The sequence below is a fragment of the Formica exsecta genome, unplaced genomic scaffold (assembly GCF_003651465.1).
Source record: "Formica exsecta isolate Colony F162 unplaced genomic scaffold, ASM365146v1 scaffold26, whole genome shotgun sequence".
Lineage (NCBI taxonomy): Eukaryota > Metazoa > Arthropoda > Insecta > Hymenoptera > Formicidae > Formica > Formica exsecta.
In genome coordinates, this window is record NW_021849866.1 from 37,337 (window position 1) to 55,689 (window position 18,353).

At 32.7% G+C, this 18,353-nt stretch overlaps 5 protein-coding genes and 1 long non-coding RNA gene across 13 annotated transcripts in view; 3 read left to right on the top strand and 3 right to left on the bottom strand.

Annotated features, from left to right (window-relative positions):
• Positions 1–126: 126 nt before the first annotated feature.
• On the top strand, positions 127–7,033 carry LOC115236771. Of its 6 annotated transcripts, XM_029809452.1 has the most exons (8): positions 127–336; positions 536–871; positions 3,078–3,198; positions 3,308–3,558; positions 3,716–4,020; positions 4,094–4,671; positions 4,822–6,122; positions 6,289–7,033. In XM_029809452.1, exons 4-7 carry the CDS (start codon positions 3,440–3,442, stop codon positions 5,101–5,103), a joined length of 1,284 nt encoding a protein of 427 aa, XP_029665312.1. In that variant the 5' UTR covers positions 127–336; positions 536–871; positions 3,078–3,198; positions 3,308–3,439; the 3' UTR covers positions 5,104–6,122; positions 6,289–7,033. The 6 variants fall into 6 exon arrangements, with proteins under 6 accessions (XP_029665312.1, XP_029665311.1, XP_029665316.1 ...); XM_029809451.1 differs by lacking the exon at positions 3,078–3,198; XM_029809456.1 differs by lacking the exon at positions 3,078–3,198 and having other exon boundaries at positions 4,825–6,122.
• LOC115236775 (46 kDa FK506-binding nuclear protein) lies at positions 7,024–9,516 on the bottom strand. Its single transcript, XM_029809460.1, has 4 exons — positions 9,331–9,516; positions 9,017–9,109; positions 7,639–8,560; positions 7,024–7,471 (listed from the first exon to the last, which is right to left on the bottom strand). The coding sequence occupies exons 1-4, from the start codon at positions 9,338–9,340 to the stop codon at positions 7,390–7,392; spliced, it is 1,107 nt and encodes a 368-aa protein (XP_029665320.1). The 5' UTR covers positions 9,341–9,516; the 3' UTR covers positions 7,024–7,389.
• Positions 9,517–9,763: 247 nt separating this feature from the next.
• LOC115236774 (actin-related protein 6) lies at positions 9,764–11,586 on the top strand. Of its 2 annotated transcripts, none has more exons than XM_029809458.1 (3): positions 9,764–9,985; positions 10,061–11,032; positions 11,131–11,586. In XM_029809458.1, the coding sequence occupies exons 1-3, from the start codon at positions 9,912–9,914 to the stop codon at positions 11,258–11,260; spliced, it is 1,176 nt and encodes a 391-aa protein (XP_029665318.1). In that variant the 5' UTR covers positions 9,764–9,911; the 3' UTR covers positions 11,261–11,586. The 2 variants fall into 2 exon arrangements, with proteins under 2 accessions (XP_029665318.1, XP_029665319.1); XM_029809459.1 differs by having other exon boundaries at positions 10,061–11,009; positions 11,131–11,286.
• Positions 11,587–11,591: 5 nt separating this feature from the next.
• On the bottom strand, positions 11,592–13,942 carry LOC115236773 (ubiquitin-like modifier-activating enzyme 5). Its single transcript, XM_029809457.1, has 6 exons — positions 13,656–13,942; positions 13,202–13,337; positions 12,933–13,129; positions 12,633–12,819; positions 12,187–12,523; positions 11,592–12,101 (listed from the first exon to the last, which is right to left on the bottom strand). Exons 1-6 carry the CDS (start codon positions 13,793–13,795, stop codon positions 11,914–11,916), a joined length of 1,185 nt encoding a protein of 394 aa, XP_029665317.1. The 5' UTR covers positions 13,796–13,942; the 3' UTR covers positions 11,592–11,913.
• Positions 13,943–14,985: 1,043 nt separating this feature from the next.
• On the top strand, positions 14,986–17,214 carry LOC115236754. Its single transcript, XR_003884240.1, has 2 exons — positions 14,986–15,231; positions 15,460–17,214. It is a non-coding gene; the product is annotated as an uncharacterized LOC115236754 (long non-coding RNA).
• The window catches only part of LOC115236753 (casein kinase II subunit alpha), a 5,534-nt gene continuing 4,182 nt past the window's right edge, over positions 17,002–18,353 (bottom strand). For both annotated transcript variants that reach the window (XM_029809417.1, XM_029809414.1), the window contains exon 8: positions 17,002–17,809. In XM_029809417.1, the coding sequence (XP_029665277.1) occupies positions 17,688–17,809 (122 nt within the window). In that variant the 3' untranslated portion in view covers positions 17,002–17,687. The remainder of the gene's footprint in view (positions 17,810–18,353) is intronic.

Sequence of the window (18,353 nt, forward strand, 5' to 3'; positions counted from 1 at the left end):
TACCTCGTTTGGTAAACAAGCTTTATCGAAACATGCTGATTGGCTGTTACCGCAAAAAAACTTTTAAAGCTCTAGAAATTCTCTATCCGATAGCCAATCCGACAAACTCGTATTATGAAAATTTGAATAAACTTATTTAGGGATAAATGTCTGGGTTTCGTAAAGCGCACCATTTGCGCACTGCGCACACGTATCTATATATACATAACGCATGCTATAGATACACGCGAGCATATGCGCTATGCGCTTTACGGAACCCAGTATCCAGCCAATGTGGACAAATGTGAACTCAAAAAATAGAAATTTGAAAATTTGCAAGAGTTATTGAAAATAAAGGTAAATAATATTGTTTTAAATTATCTTTTTTTAAAACATTTATATTCTTATATATGTTTAAGATAAAAAAGAAATTTCGATCAAATTTTTCACATGTCGTTATTTAATAATCGGTAAACGGTGTGAAAAAAATGTGCGAAACTATAAATAGATTAGGAATATAAGTGTAACGAGAAGAAAGTAATTAATAAATACATAGGAAGGAAAAGGAAGATGAAATGCACGCGACAGAAAGAGGATAAGAGAGAGATGATCAACAGGATACGACCCCCACGAAATAATCGAGAAGAGAGAAGACGGTCTCAGCTCTCACGTCTCAGTCGGTCTCATTGTCAGTTGTCAGTAGTATCGCGCAGCTGATCGAGTGATCGCTGATCGCCTCCTGACGTCCTGAGTCCTGACTTGAGTGGAGTCTTTCAGTTTCTTTTGAATCGCCATGAGTGCATCGTCAGCGAATGTGTGATCGACACGATGCGCGTGTAGAAAGTTTACCGTTCATGTATGTAATACTTCCTTGCGCGCATCCTCCACGGAGGTGAATACAATTGAATACCGAGATGTAAAGCAAGAGAGAAAGAGAAAAATAAGAAGGGCGAGGAGAAAAGCAGAATAGATATATCCATTGATGTCATTTTTAGTGACATTTGTGTCGACTTGTATTACAAAATGGAAAGCATCTATAAAATTATTTATCATAGTAATCTTCTTTTTCCGCGTATTTGAAATGACGATTATTGCACATTTTTTTAGCTGCATCGCGAGAGAGAAATATATTCTATAATGAGCAAGGCAATATCTTTCGTCTAATAATTATATTAATTTTTATTTGCAACAATATTGCCGCAAGTTAAGGAATCTCTTTGTATTTTGTGAAAATTATTTAAAATCGATAATAGCATAAATATGTTCATCATTATGTTCGTGCTTTTTATATTCTAATATAAATTTTGATTATTTTTGCTCCGAAAGTACGTCGCGGAACATCGCAAATCATGATCGACGTCGCGTTTCTTCTTTCTTGAGTATTTGGATTTATTGCAAATTAAGTATCACCCGCGAACAAAAGTGCCGACTTTGAATGTCAAATACTTTGTTTCGCAATAGGTTCGCGAATATTAAATACCTGCGAATTGACGCGCGATGCGCGAGACAAATCAACGGCCTTTCGTTTAAGAATCTACCAGATTAGAAATATTTTATTCGCAAAACTTTTGCCGTGAAAGTGATTATAAATGTGATATCTCTATCAAACATTTAATCGAATAAACTCAAAAACAAGCGGTATAATATATGATGATCGACGATGATTATTTTCCGTCGACGCCCCTGAATGAGTGCGAGTGAAAGTCTGTAAGTTAAATATTTTTCGCGATTTCGTTTCGTTGCTCGTTACGTTGTGCGTGCCTGCGTATATATCTATCTTATATACACATAATTGCCGTAACTTCACAAGGAAGAAACGCTTCATTGTATATATATTTCTCTTCCGCAATGCTCGTCAAGAGCTCGATGTTGAGAGATGTGCATTCGTAATTCCCGTATATATATATATATCTTTGACATTAATTTTTGATTCATCTTTTAAGATTTATACAGAAAATTACGATCTGCGTTATACGCGATATATGTGTATAAAGAAAAAAAAAGTGGATACATGTTTTTAACTTTTAGAATTCACGAATATAGTCGCGTGCCATCGGATCGCAAAATTATCCAAGAGCCAAAAATAAATGTAGAGAGAAATTATTTTCTAAATAATGCATTGTTGAGGATCGTGATGTCAATCGCGGTCACGATCACTCTGAGTTTTGTGGAAAGATCGCTCTTTCTTCATGCGGAGCTTTTATAACGTCAGCCGATCATTCCGTACGCGGTGTAATATGTAAACATTGAGACGAACGTACTTTGCCGAGGTGAAAGTAGTTGGCTGGGCGGCTGGCAATAATTGATGATGGAATGTACGACGCGCTCTCTCTCTCTCTCTCTCTCTCTCTCTCTCTCTCTCTCTTTCTCTTTCTCTCTCATGTCGGTCACGATCACTCTGAGTTTTGTGGAAAGATCGCTCTTTCTTCATGCGGAGCTTTTATAACGTCAGCCGATCATTCCGTACGCGGTGTAATATGTAAACATTGAGACGAACGTACTTTGCCGAGGTGAAAGTAGTTGGCTGGGCGGCTGGCAATAATTGATGATGGAATGTACGACGCGCTCTCTCTCTCTCTCTCTCTCTCTCCCTCTCTTTCTCTCTCATGTTGCAGCATGCACGTTGATCCATGAATTATAATTATATAAGTTTAATAATGTTTTGTAGCTATATTTTTTTTGAAGTAAATATTTAACAGAAGTATACACCAGATATGAATTTGCGATTTGGCCAATTTCAATGACGGAGAAGTCGTAATTTTGACAAATCAAAAATGAGGAGAGTGGGTAATTTAATATTGTAACACATACACGTATAGCGGAATTTATAACGTATAACAAATATAAAGGACATTTTCCAATATTCAAGTTGACCTAATTCGAAAATGCGTGCGCGCGTACCTCACTTTCTCTTTCTTCTCGCACATGTTTCTCCTTGACGAAATTTTAGAAACTAAAAAAAGAAATAACTTATTTGTACAAAAGTATTCGATAATGTCGTGAATAAAATTGGTAAATTTTTTCATCGATATAGTGTAAACTTGAAAAAAAAAAAAAAAAATGAAGAGAATGATCTACATTAATGTTTCTTCGTCCAGTACCTCCGACAAATAACGTAATAGGCGGTTTATGTCGGCCGTGAACGTAACGCGAATGTGAAAGCGACCTTGAAATGTGGCTCATCCGTCGAATTCGCGTACATTCATAACTAACAATAAGGTACTGGCGATATATATAAATGTCCGCAATGAAAGATATAAAATCTATAAAGAGTTTCGATATAAAAAAAAAGTAAAGAGATCGCGATATTGATCCATATGGCTTTCAGGAAAAGGCTACGAGATTTGTCGATGACAAGAGAGCAGCTGTTCGAGCATGCAACGATGGTTACCGGTCTTGAACGAACCTCTATGCGGTAGCGCCCTGTGCGTCATCGGACGCCGTCGAATGCAATCGGGGGATGCATTCGAGTGCCGGCGTTCGAGCGGCGATTCCGCGCGATTCCAGGATCAATTGCGATGGTACAGAAAAAGGCGCTTACGCCGTGTCGCCTACAGTCGAGCCGTATGGAATCGAATGGTAGGAGCCGTTATACCAATATATTATTCTTAGGATCTTTGAAACAAATGTAAAAAGATAAGAAATAATACATTTTTTTATCGTTCTTTTACACCTTCTTCATCATCATATATGTACCTACTTACTACAATATATATTCGATAAAATCATGTTTCAGGATAAGGTCAGACTTGGGTGAGATCTCTAAATTCGTAAATGGCATCATAGGGGGCAAGTCAGCAGCTACAACTCACAATCAGCGAGTTAATGCGAGAAGATGTTACAAAACATCCATCAGCTCTGGCTACTCGAGTCACTCTCCGCTGTTATCAGTCGGTTCGTGCTCTTATCGCGCGTCAACGTCGACGAGAGATCTGTCGTACGGTGGTCTAGCCGTGATTCACGAGAGCGAAACAGCTTGTGTACCGCAACCCATTTGGCCTTTCGTCGCATGTTATCAGGCCGAAAATATCGATTATGAAGGTGAATAAAAGCGGCGATTTTACTTTCTTCCGAATTTCAGAAACATCATCAAAATATCCTTTCTTTCCAACAGGCATCTACACGTGTCGCGTCTGTGGTTGCACGTGTAGCTATTCGCCGCCGTCGTCACCGTCGGCATCATCACCGCTGAGAGCATCAGCGCGCGAGATGCTGCTCGAATTATCTCGAACTCTTAATTCTATGATAGACGGTGACATTGCTGTGGCACCGCAAGATATCTTGCGCGATATCTCGCGTATCGTTTCTCTCGAGATCGATCCAAGAAGCGACAACTTATACGAATGCGTTTGCCCTTCTTGGACTTTCAATGACGACAATCTATCGGTATCGCCAAGTTACATCAAGCACGTGCCGCCGAGAGCAAATTCTGTCCATTCTAAATTATACGTTGGTCCTCGCGCTTTCTACGAAAATAATTCGATGCGATCCGCGTTGTTGCTTAAAAATGATAAGATAACGAGACGCGAAAACGCAGAAAGGGAATTTTGCGAAACGTCCAGTGGTCCATACGTCTTTAAATACCTAAATGACAAACATGTTAGAAGTGGTTGTGCGAAACTATCGTTTGGATTAGACAAAGATAAGCAATGCCAAAACGGACTCACCTCGACCGAATCAAAATATTCAACAGTGAGTACTCAATAATGATGCTCGATCGCCACAACTTTGTAAAAGAAAAAGATCTCAAAGTTTGTTATCCGAGTAGTTGATGCGTATGATTTTGTAAATTGACATTTATGAGTGTATATTTGCACTATATAAAAGTACAATATGTTCCAGCAGTTGGATTACAGCGACATTGGCTCGTCTAGCGAAGAAACGATCGCCTCGTCCAATGATTGGAATCGTCGCTTAGCCGTTAAAGGCTTAGAAAAGGACTTGGATTTCACTCTCGACGTAACGCGTGCCGAACGTTTAAATCGAACAATCGCAAAAGCGAAACGGAAACGGCAATGGTGCAGAGCCTTTATCACTCTCTTCGCTTTAATTTTCTTCGTATTAAGCGTCATCGTTGTTTCATTATGCATAACGAGAGGTCGTAAAATGTTTGGAAGCATTTAAGAGTCAAAGATTTATCTCATCCGGATATATCCCTTCTTAAAATTGCGCGGGAGCGTTCTGTTTGATTCCATGTTACGCCCACGATCATTCGCAGCACCTGGTGCTTATAGTTTTTCCTTTACTAAACTGGAGCCGATCGTAGAATTCTGCGAACAATCTTGGGTGACACTTGAATGCGCAATACATCATATTTTAATGTCTAGAATATTCTACGAAATATTTTGGTAGCTTTTACCACAGACATTTTGTGATACAAATATTCTCTATGTGCATATCTATTTCAGTACCTTATGTAGAAAGAGATTATGTAATCTCGCAATGAATGGCTGTGACCATGTCCTTATGTATAATTAATAAATACCAGAGATGGTATAGCATTACGATCATGCTAAATATAAATAATTAGATTTACAAAAAGACGTGGTAACGATTGATATCGCGCGATAAAGAAAAACCGATATCTATGGAAGTTTTTCAGCAAGAATGTCATACATCAATTAGCCTTTGACTATCTAAATCAAAGCAGTTCAAATAAAAAAAAAAAAAATTCAGGACTTTAAAAATCCTATGGACAATTGCATGACAATATATCTATCTATGTTTTCTTACTGAAAAACTCCTTGTGTAGCAGATAATTTATGCGCGCATGCGCATTAAATTAACACTGGTCTAACCGTCCAACCTAGTCTAATCGGGCTCAGTAAGTAACAGTAAAGATAGAAGATAGTGGTAAAACGTCAGGAAAGGACAGTGTTTGCGTAAACGTATCGAAACGTATGATCTTCGTATCACGATTACGAATATATTAACGGTGCTGATAAAAGCAACAGCGCGAACTGACATATTGACAATCTGGCGTTTAGACTGATATATTTTTCGCATCAAGAACATCCAAGTGTCGATGATACACAAAGTGAGTGATATACAAAGCGCACATTATTCTTATATCGATCTCGTTTACATTCGCTCAATTATTCCGTGGAGACTGGATATAGTATTGCTTTTGCCCGTCATCTGAGGTAAGAATCACTTTTTTTCGAGATGTAAAATATGCATAAAGGTAAAAAAAAAGAACAAAATAAATTGATCTTAATCAAAATTGTATAATATCATTCTCTAAGGCGAATGTTTTTATTTTGTTTTCTGTTGAAATAATAAAATATGCTTTTGCATGTATAATTTTAGATTACAAAATAAGTTATATATACGCACAGAATGGTGTGTGTACCGTGCTTTGCTGTTCCTATATTTCTGATAATATGGAGATTTCTCATACAACCATTATTGATCAAATGGTGGCAATTAAGGAATAAAGGAAAAGAGGCCAAAGGGGATGAGCCATGTCCGGATTTAATAAAGGAATGTAAAAATGGATCGTGTACTTTATCATGGAAAGATAATCGAGACACTGTAAAGAAAAGCAATTAAATCTGTTTATCCAGAATATATACTTAATTAATCAATATAGACTACTTTGACATTTATATTTGGTTGCTAAACTTTTCCAAGAAGCTATATATATATATTCTTTTTTTTTCTCATTATAGCATTCATAAACGTGCAAATTGCTTTGAATCAATAACAAAATTGAGTAATCCATGGCAAATTATATAGAAGCCATTAAAAATTTAAGACATTTTGGTTCAATTTATTAAATGTAAAGTTGTCCCTACCGTTTTGATATATTTTAGAACATAAATTATATAAAAACCAGTTATATGGCTTATATAAAAAATATTTTGCCATTTCAACATTTTTTATTTAATACATTATAATTATTTCTCTGGAATACAACATATAATACAAATGCAAAAAACTTATAAATTACTTAAGATATATTAAAAAGTATACTAACACATAATTGGAAATAGAAATTCTAAGCAATGTATATCAAAATGTTATTACAAAATAAAAAAATTGTTTTTGATTTACAAACTGTTTTATTATTTTGTGTTAATGCTTCATATTAAATCGGTGTAGATTCTCAGGAATTTTGTAAAAAAATATCTTGTGCAATAAAAAAGAAATTCACATTATTTAACTCGCACGTCCCATTTAAAGAAAAATTATACAATTTATATGAATTTTATTACATCTTTCCTTTCTCTGTATCTTATTTATTTATCCATTAAGAGATATTTGTCGAGTTTTAAATAAAAATAATCTGAAATGTATGTGTATGGTGACATGCAATAACAAAATTATATTTTTGAAATGTAAAGGTACAAGAACATGTTAAAGAGCTTTCTTATCATATATAGTAAATACTAGATTCATTATTAATACTTAATTAACGTTCTTAAGTTCGATGTCGAATACAAGTGTGCTATTTCCAGGGATTGCGGGAAGAGAGCCTTTAGATCCATACCTATAAGAAAAACATTGCTCCGTTAAATTAGCGCTTAAAATATTATAAATTTTATACCTAAATAAAGAGATGAAAAGTTATAAAGATAATTCGTTATATGAAAGTCGATAATATGGCAATATAATAGGAAACGTAAAAAAAAGAATAAGAACGAATATTATACATACCCCATATTAGACGGTATCGTGAGACGGCGTTTCCCACCAACTTTCATTCCAGGGATTCCCACATCCCATCCTTTGATTACTTGTCCTTTACCAAGGCGGAATTTGAAACCATTTCCTTGCGTACACGAATCAACTTTCTTTTCTTCTTTCCCTATTTTACAGCGACCCACATAATAAACTGTAACAAGTTTGCCACTTGTTGCGAGTGCACCATTACCAGGATTTGTATCTTCCACTTGCACACCACCCTCAATGATTCTCTTTTTCGCTTCAATTAGATTATTCTTTTGCTGTTCGGCTTTCTTTTTTTGTTTCTTACTTTGCTGTTCTTGTTTAATTTCTTCCCCATTTATTTTATTTTGCTTATCATGTGTTTTTTTTTGCTGATTTTGCCGTTGATTCTCCGTCTCCTTTTTCTCATGTTTTTGAGGCTTTGTAAATTCTTCATGTTCATGTTCTTGCTCCTCCTCCTCATCATCATTGTCATTTTCATCTTCCTCATCTTCCATATCTTCGTCGTTATCCGAATCTTCTTCCAAAGAGCTATTATTTTCCTCATTATCATCATCATCATCCCAATTATTACTTTCGAAAGGTTCTTGTTTAGCTAGCTTTGGTTTTTTCTTGTTTTTTGGCGATTCTATCTTTCTCTTTAAGGACTTTTCAGGTATTGTATTTAGTCTTACTTCTTCTTCTTGCTCTTCTGCCTCTTCTTCCTCAATCTCTTCTTCAGAATCTGAATCTATATTTTCATTTGGCAACAGATATCCAGTCATATGTACGGAACCTTGGCCATTGCAGAAAAAAGTTATATTTTCTCCCTTTTCAAAAATTAGATCGAGCGATGTTTGGAACTTGTCCTTGTTTAAGGTGCAAAGCAAAAAGCTTTTGTTGTTGCATTTTACCATTACCTGTACTGGTTCTGTAATAAAAGAGATAAAAATTTCTGAATAAATCAAAATATTTCATGATGTATACTTACATATAATATTTGTAAATATAAACATCTATTATATAATATATACACTCTATTTGGTTTCCATTTATTTTATCAATTAATCAGAACAAGAAAGGCGAAGGTTTGGAGGTTATCAGGATTGATCGATCAAATATTTTGAACCATTTGTAATATAATCACCATTTATATAATACAAATGTATATACTTATGTATAGATGTTATTTTATAATTGCAATTTTTCTTGAAAACTAACACAATTTTTTAAAGAGAGTATTCAACGTATGATATACGTATGTATCACGATATTATTATCCCACATGTACAAATATCATAATGGAAAAACTATATTAAAATGGAAGAAAAACGAGTTTCAGTCAGAACAATCCGAATTTTCGAACGTATTAAAATAAATGACTTACCACGTGCTAGCGACAGATCCAAACACGCCATGGTCACATGGAATGTATGTCTTACACACTGCGTGTATCGTTTGTACGGTTCCAATATCAATGCTGTAACAATGAATAACAACATGAGAGAAACCGAGCATAATAATGCAAGCGATCTTTGAGTCTCGTCTTATTTTAAAACGCGCGTTTTTTTTTGTAAGCATGGCACATGGCGCTGCCATTTCGCAAGATATACAATATTTCACCACAACATGCAAATCTTTATATTAAATATTTATCTTTTTATGAAACTTTAATGAAATATGTATAGAACGACCACTTACCCCAAAACATATTGATTTATAATGTGATCTGTATGAATCTTTATCAAATTAAGTAGAATAAAAGAGAGATGTACAGGTGTTACTTCGACCGTTACGACTCGAAAAGTCCGACCCGACACCCGACCACTGACATCATAAAGCCCGTGTCACACTACGCATTGCGGACTCGAATCGGATTTGGAGTACGGACTGCGAATCGTCATTCATCCAATCAGAGCGAAGTAGCCAAGAATCTGATTGGATGATTGACGATTCGCAGTCCGTAATCCAAATCCGATCCGCGTCCGCAATGCGTAGTGTGACACGGGCTTAAAGGTCATTACACACAAAATTCCGTAAGGATGTAAGCCTAAAGGAATCGACCAATCCCAATCGAGTATTGGACGGTCCCATGGTGCGGAATGTATGCGCAAGCGCAACGCGGAATTGGCGAAACGCTCATGATTGGTTCGACCTTTTTTGTCGTATAAATGTAAGATGAACGTAAAGTATATAAACAACGACAAAAACTTGATTACCGGTTGAGAGACATACAAAGTCAAAACTTTATTTAAAATTACATTTACGATATTTTTTAAAATATGAGTAACTCCACTTTTATTCTCGATAACGGTGCTTACACAGCGAAAGCTGGTTTATCCAATGAAACACCTAAGTAAGTATATCAAAATGCATAAATTTACATCTTCGATGTGCACTCTATTGTCAATAATGAATGAAAATATTTTAGATTAATTCCAAATTGTATAATGAAAGCAAAGAGCGAACGTCGCAGACCCTTCATTGGAAATCAAATCGAAGAATGTAGAGATGCCTCCGGATTGTTTTACATGTTACCTTTCCAGAAAGGTTATCTGGTGAATTGGGATATTCAGAAAACTCTATGGGATTATATATTTTCGAAAGAGTCTTGTTCGGTGAATTTAAATCAGTCGTCTGTGATAGTGACAGAACCAATATTTAATTTTCCAAGCATACAAGAAGCTATGACAGAAATCTTTTTTGAGGAATACGAATGTCACAGTCTCCTGAGGATAAATGCAGCGAGTCTTTCATGTTACAATTACAGATCCGAAAATTCTAGTACAAAATGCTGTATAGTAATAGATAGTAGTTACAGTTTTACGCATATTATACCTTATATCAATGATTCAAAAGTAAAAGAAGGGATACGAAGAATAGATGTAGGTGGTAAGCTTCTAACAAATCACCTGAAAGAGATATTGTCTTATCGTCAGCTGCACGTTATGGATGAAACATATGTAATTAATCAAGTGAAAGAAGATTGTTGTTTTGTGTCTCAAGATTTCTTTAAAGATATGGAACGGGCCAAATATAAGTTGGAGAAAAATATTATTGCTAAGGATTATGTTTTGCCAGATTATACGACTCTGCGACGTGGATATCTTAAGGATCCGGAACCATCTAATGAACAACAAACATTACGTTTGACTAATGAAAGATTTGCCATACCGGAAATATTATTCCATCCATCGGATATTGGTATCCGGCAAATGGGTATTCCTGAAGCTGTTATTGATTCCATAAAAGCTTGTGACGAAGAAACATGGCCCCATTTTCTATCCAATATTATTCTAACTGGTGGTAATGCAAAATTTCCGGGATTTAAGGACAGAATTTACAAAGAAATTAGAAGTTTAGCTCCAACAGAATATGCTGTAAACGTCTATTTACCACAAAAGTATTTTATATATTCCATTGCCATTTGTGTATATTTTATTTGTGTTATAGTGTGAAAAGCCTACTACGAAATACTAATAAATATTTTTCTACTTTTAGTCCAGTTACTTATGCATGGTTCGGTGGAAAACAACTTTCACAAGATGCAATGTTTTCAAATCTTTTGATAACGAGAGAAGAGTATGAAGAAGAGGGACCATCTATATGCTTTGAAAAATTTGACATATAATTTAATCTTTGTGTGTTGTATATATATTATCCATTAATATATATAAAAAGGTTATAACAGAATTATATTATACTTATTGGTTTATATTTTAGAACATAAATTATATAAAAATCCGTTATATGGCTTATATAAAAAATATTTTACTATTTCAAATTTTTTTATTTAATACATTATAATTATTTCTGGAATACAAGAGATTATACTATGCAAAAAACTTATAATTTACTTAAGATACATTAAAAAATATACTAACACATAATTGAAAATAGAAATTCTAAGGAATGAATATCAAAATGTCATTACAAAATAAAAATATTGTTTTTGATTTTCAAATTTTTTTATTATTTTGTGTTAATGCTTCACATTAAATAGATGTAGATTCTCAGGAACTTTGTAACAAAATCTATCGTATGCAACAAAAAAGAAATTTACATTATTTAACTTGCACAATGTTTGATTTGAACAAATTGTATAGATTTATATATTATAGAATTTTAATATCTTTCCTTTCTTTGTCTTATTTATTTATTTTGCAACAAAAAGAATTACATTTATAAAAATAAAAGTACAATTCATATTTAATATTAAATATAAAGTTAAAAAATATTTCAAGTATGGAATATGTGTATGTGTGCATTTATATTGCACTATTTTTAAATAGATTTCATCTCTGCCATTAATTCTTCTAAACTTGCTCCTGTAGATTCAGGAACAGTTTGTTCTCTTTCTAAATTGGTGACATGTGTAGGTGTAGAAATAGTATATGCATATCGTACACCTGAAGTCGATATGGATGTTGTTTCATCTGGTTGCTCACTTTGTTCATTGACTAATGAAATACCTACCAAAAAGGTATTTAGCTAAGAGTGATGCAAAAATACAAAGGCATATTTCAAAAAGAGATTATAATTTCTTTTCATACATACCCCATTTATTATCTTCATGTATAGCTTTTTCTTCAATAATCTTGCTTGGCTTTTGTTGACTTTTTGGCTTTTGTGCATATTCTTTTTGTCTTTGTCTACAATGTGCATCATCGCAATTTGGATTTGGTTTTAAAGTCATTGTAGGAAAAAAATCTTCCATAGCATTGTAACCCAAATAGTAAGACACTTGTCCAAACCTCAATAAAAATTTTAAAGTGTTCTGCACCAGAAAACCTGACACTATACCCATAGTGGTAGGTAATGATGCAGCACATACACCTTCACGTTTCAAAGTTTTTTCATCAATGCTAGATGCTACGATCAAAGGTGGAGCACACTAAAAATTCAAATTTAACAACATAATAATTGCAATGTACAGAATTCTTAAAAATTCACGTGTGTATTGTATGATCCAATAGCCAATTTATATACAATCGAGATCTTACTGCAAAACAGGCTGTTTCGCCAGGCACAATAAATTGGATATGACCAGAAACAGCATTTTCGGAAACGCCGCTTTCAAACCATTTCTGATTAAGTTCGTTACATGCGGTATTAATTGCCATACGAGCTTCAAAATTGTCGACACAGCTCAATACCAAGTCAACTGGTCCATTTTCCAAGCTGGAAGTACTACAAAAATGCGAATTTAAATTAATCATAAAATATACCATAATTAAAAAAAATATTCAATATGCATAAATCTATTATAAAATCGAATATTAAGAAAATTTGTAAACTTATACCTTATTGTATTCATGAAATCGGAAAAATGATCAATAGTTGTAATATTATAATTGTGCACTTCAATTTCCACATCAGGATTTATATAACGCAAAGTATTTGCTGCTGCTTCTACTTTGCTCTGACCTGCTTGATGTGGTTGAAAAAATAGTCTGTTCATATTTGCCAGTTCTACATTGTCATAATCAAATAGTATCAGCTGAAATATTATAGTATTAGACAATAAGTTACCATTATTAATGTACAGTAAATAATATTATTATTCCTTTACTTTTCCAATACCACATCTTGTCAACATTTCTGCCGTTACGCTACCAACGCCACCAATTCCAACTATAGCTATGGTTAATTCTCGTATCTTTTCGTAATTTTCAACAATACCCATACGCTTCAACGCCATCAATCGACTGGAATAAAAATGTACAAAATTACTACTAAATTTTCTTGTAAAATCTTATATATTATATATATATCTTCTCTATATAATAAATATTTTACTAAACGTGTATATACACACACACATATTTTTTTTAAATGTCATTCGATCACTTATATTGTGTGTTTGTGTATGTTGTATATGTAGAGGCAGATTTTTTATAAATACAGTTTTTTTTTACAAAAAGAATAACGTTTTTATAAAAAACCGATTTATAAAATTGATAAAATTGATATTATAGCGCAATAAATAAGTGACTAAAAACAATGAAAAATATTTTTAAATTTACCTATATGGGTTCGAATCCACTACCTCTTCTGACATATGTTCGATCTTTTCTCTCGTTGCTGCCGCATTTTTATCTTTCTTTTCTTGTAATTCATTTTCGATTTCTATAATTCTCCGTCGCAAGCTTTCTATTTCATTCATTTTTTGACGAAAAGAAATTATTTAATTAAAATAAGTTTTTTGTGAAATCAGCTATTATAACAGACTATTGACAACACAACACAACACAACACAACTGACAACTGACTGACTGACTGACCAATAGGCCTATTTTCTAAAGACCGTATTACACTACGGGTTGCGGGCAGTGTTGTTGTTCGGGCCGGGATTTTTCGCGCATGCGTGGCAAACGCGGTACCAGTACAGTGCTCGGCTTTTAAGGGTGCCGTGTAACAGAGCTCACAGTCGAAAACGTCATATAATATACATTTATAGCGTTTTCGAATGTAGCAGGTTTAATCACTCTGAGAGCGATTAATGACGTCATTGCATCGTCTCTGTCAATAAAAGGCTTGAATTCATAGTAAAATATAGTGAATAATTGATCCGGGTTGGATTAACCCGTTCATTCGAAAACGCTATTAGTTTAGTTTACACAGATATACTTTAATACGTATTAAATACTATACTGGCCAATCATAGCTATTCCATTCTTTAGGGCAATGGCTATGATTGGCCAGTGTAGTACTTATTGTTAGTATGTATTAAAATATACGATGTGAATTAGGTCATGGGAATTATAGATTTCTAGTAGTGGCAGTGAATTTTGGAATATAGCCTTAAAATTGGTGGTAATTTTACATTTATATATGTGTGTGTAAAAGAAAAGATCTAATATATATATATATATAATATTCGCTCTCACTCACACAAATACATATATATATATAAATGTAAAATTACTACCAATTTTAATCCTTCTTTGATAGTAAAAAAAGATAGCGTTGATCTATTGTTCAAATTAATGATAATAATAAAAACAAAGGCTTTTGTTCGAGCGTAATTGTTGGTACGAGATAATTGGATTGATTTTTGTGCAGGAAGAAAATTATATTTATGTTAACTTTTTAATTATTATATTACAATATATTACTTATTGTTAGTCCTTTTTATTGTGTGTGTATATATATAATATATATATATACATACATATATATATATATATATATATATATACAAAGCGTGATCTCGTAAAAATACTGGAAAAAGCGTTGCAACCGAGGGGAAGCAATGTTATGAGGAACGTAATAAAATGTATACATACATATATAACTTTATATGTGTGCTAACGGTAATTTGTATAAATATTTAATGAAGACACATGTTATATATATATATATATATACAAAATATAGAATAGAGTGGGCAATATTATAAAAAATTGTTACATCACACCACACACATTTGCGTATGGACGATGGAGAGGTGTTTTATATTTGTAAAATCGGGAGAAGAGAGAGAGAAGAATCTTATTTTTATTATATCATTATTGGAGATTATAAATAAAAGTTATTTACTAGTATTCAATATGGAGATATCACAAAAATATTAAATATGCTAGTTCTTATGCATTGCACGTCAGTACACATTTAAATTAATGCAATTTTGCATAAGTTTTTTTGTTATATTTTAATTTATTTTTTGTAGCATGCTCGAAATATATTTTAATATATATAAAAAAAAGTAATGTATTAAACTTATTGTTAGTAAAAATATTTACTTGCAAACTTAAACTGTATGTAGAGCAATAAGATGTAAAGGATAATAATAAGCACAGTATTTTATCTTACGATTCCTCTATACAGAAAAAAAGAGAGATTGGCAGGGGGAAGGATAAAGAATGATAGAGATGAGGGTTAGATAGGAGGGGATGGAAAAAGAGGACAATAAAAAAATTGTTTAAAAATATGTTCAAAATATTAACCTTTAAGAAGGTAAAGTATCTCAAACGATTCTGTTTATCCATTGTGCTTCTCCCAAAATATCTTGCACATTACGATATTACAGTATATTACAGAAAAATATTATAGCTAAAATTTTTAGCGCAATATATTATTTCTATTAGTAACATTTCATTGTATTTTCATGTTTTTAAGCCAATATTTGTTTATTTAAATATAGCGATTATTATTCCACATTCCCCTTTTTCAAAAAACTAAATTAAAAGATTATTGATGTTAAAACTTAATGTGTTTATAAGAAAACAAGAAGTAAAAACTTGAATCTATATTATGCACGTCGTTTTTGCCAAATAAAAGGGATTTCCAGTTACACATTTATGGTATATATATTAATGTTAATACTTGATGTAATATATGTGACAATGTAAAATGGACAAAATAAACATATATTTATATAGCTATTCATATAGAATATGTAGTCTTTTTTTACATATTTATATGCTGTATGTATAACAACATTTGCTCATTATAGCATGTATGCATATTATATTCTTACTAATCTGTATATGTGTTTATATATGTTGTGTGTTCATGAATGTACTGTTTGAATTATATAAAAGCGAAAATAGTGTAGCAACAATCAGAGAAACAATATTATTTTAACTAATTATAAAACACTCATTATATTTTTTATCAGATTCTGCTTGATACTAAGACATTGTTTTAATGCGCGAGAATATAAATGGCAATTGATTAATCTTAATGCATATTTATATAGGAACTGACAAATCCTTGAAAAATTATACAAAAAAGATATAGTGTACAAGAAAGTATTGTATTCCTATACATTCTTTACAAGTATGTTTCGTCTTGATGTGTAAATTCTCTTGAATGTATATTATACATGAATTGATCTTACAATATATTATTTATATAGAATAATTCATATATATTCAATGCACATAATAAAAATACAAGGCAATTTTGTGAAACCATGAAAAGCAAATTCTAGTGTAAATTATTGTAAAAATTATCAACATACAAAGAGACCGAGTTTATAAATACGCACATACATATATATGTGTGTGGTGTATGTATATATGTATCATATATATACATATATAAAGTTTTTTGAACTAGCATATATGTCAATAATATTTATAGGCTTTGTGCCAAGTGTTAAGGTGCTTGTGAATTTGCGCGCGATAACTAACGGACTTTACCGTAAATTCTGCTTTTACTTTTATTTAAATCAATTTCTTTTTATTAATAGAAAAACGTTGTATAGTAGTTATAATACACGTATACGTACGTATAGCAAATTTTTATTTTGCGACGCGTTTCCAGATCGATGATTTTTCGAAAGATTCTCATTCTCATTGAATAAAAACGATGGTAGTATGCGCTGGATGCACAGAGCAGGTATTCACAAAGCACAAAGAATACTTGGCTATAACAAACATTTTATTCAACTATTGTGGTATCAGATATAAACGAACATTTTTTTTATCATTGTTAAAAGTACTAAACTGAATGGCCTAAGGTATAAGTATGACTGTGTATATGTTCATTTGTGTGTCTGTGTACATGAGTGTATGTGAATGCAAATAGGTGGCTTACTTAAAATCTCCACCACTGCACATATTGTGTAACCACAAATAATAATCTTTCATCAAATGAGTGAATCTAGCTGCATCTTTATGCATTTATAGATCTGCCAAAAATATGATAATAATAGCAACATCGGAAAAAATAGTAGATACAATGGGACGCATCGCGAATCGTAGAACGGAAATGAGCGACCCGTTGTTTTTGATATCGCATGCACACCGGCCCATATGGACGGAGCATGTATTCTCATGTGACAGATTTTGTGCCAGAATCCTAATCTCCCGTGATACACTAAGTACATCGTAAATTTCGAGTGGTTATACATTTTTGAAGGAGACAAAGCGAAATTAGATACTTCAGTCTTAACGATGGGATCATCGATCAAGCCGTTGTACAAATCAGAATGATTCTCGTATGGAGAAGAATATACTTGGCAATACGAAATACGTGTATCTGCTGCTGCATTGCAATATTTTGTAGTAGATTGGAAATTGGATTGTTGAGGTTCAGAATTGCTGAACTTATAAGATTACTTGAGGCAGTTCTTCTGAAAGGGTCAAACACCCGCTTCCAATTTCTTCCATGCTTTCCAATCCGTTTGTCCCATGAATCGGTACAGCGCTCATTGTTACGCCACGAGGATCTGTAATAATCTCCTAGTTAAAAAATCACTTTGACATGGAACCTTTTACTAATATCAATATGTCGCACGATCTATGTCAACATACAAGATTTCTATTATTTCTTTTAATTTCAATATAAATGGAAAAACAATATAATTAATTATTCATTATTTTTAAAAAGTATTCCTTTGCAAATGCCCTCTTTTCGTGCGGCATTACAAATACTTCGAATCATATGTTTGATTGACTTATTAGGACTTATTAGGGCAAAGAAATATTTGCCTCTTTTTTTCGAATCGAACGATTCGAACCATCTGTAATGCAGAGTGGAGTGTACTTTATGTAATATTAAGCGTATTCTCTATTAGAGAAACTACCATATAATATTTGCCGGTAACTGCCAAGATTTTCTTTTAAAATATAATATATTAGAAGAAAAGCGCGATATAGGATGGCACAAAACCAAGGGTTTAGAGGTTTATAAGTAGAATAATGTGCCACTGTATAATAAATATATATATATATATATATATATATATATATATATATATATATACATACACA

Coding starts and splice junctions, on each gene's coding strand:
- LOC115236775 (XM_029809460.1), bottom strand. Junction 8,561..9,016: donor GGATCTGTCGCTAGCACGTG/GTAAGTCATTTA, acceptor CTTTTATTACAG/AACCAGTACAGGTAATGGTA. Junction 7,472..7,638: donor ACGATACCGTCTAATATGGG/GTATGTATAATA, acceptor TTTTTCTTATAG/GTATGGATCTAAAGGCTCTC.
- LOC115236773 (XM_029809457.1), bottom strand. CDS start 13,795: ATGAATGAAATAGAAAGCTTGCGACGGAGAATTATAGAAATCGAAAAT. Junction 13,130..13,201: donor CAAGATGTGGTATTGGAAAA/GTAAAGGAATAA, acceptor ATAATATTTCAG/CTGATACTATTTGATTATGA. Junction 12,102..12,186: donor ACATGAAGATAATAAATGGG/GTATGTATGAAA, acceptor CCTTTTTGGTAG/GTATTTCATTAGTCAATGAA.
- LOC115236774 (XM_029809458.1), top strand. CDS start 9,912: ATGAGTAACTCCACTTTTATTCTCGATAACGGTGCTTACACAGCGAAA. Junction 9,986..10,060: donor TTATCCAATGAAACACCTAA/GTAAGTATATCA, acceptor AAAATATTTTAG/ATTAATTCCAAATTGTATAA. Junction 11,033..11,130: donor AACGTCTATTTACCACAAAA/GTATTTTATATA, acceptor TTCTACTTTTAG/TCCAGTTACTTATGCATGGT.
- LOC115236771 (XM_029809452.1), top strand. CDS start 3,440: ATGCATTCGAGTGCCGGCGTTCGAGCGGCGATTCCGCGCGATTCCAGG. Junction 3,559..3,715: donor GAGCCGTATGGAATCGAATG/GTAGGAGCCGTT, acceptor ATCATGTTTCAG/GATAAGGTCAGACTTGGGTG. Junction 4,021..4,093: donor CGAAAATATCGATTATGAAG/GTGAATAAAAGC, acceptor TCTTTCCAACAG/GCATCTACACGTGTCGCGTC.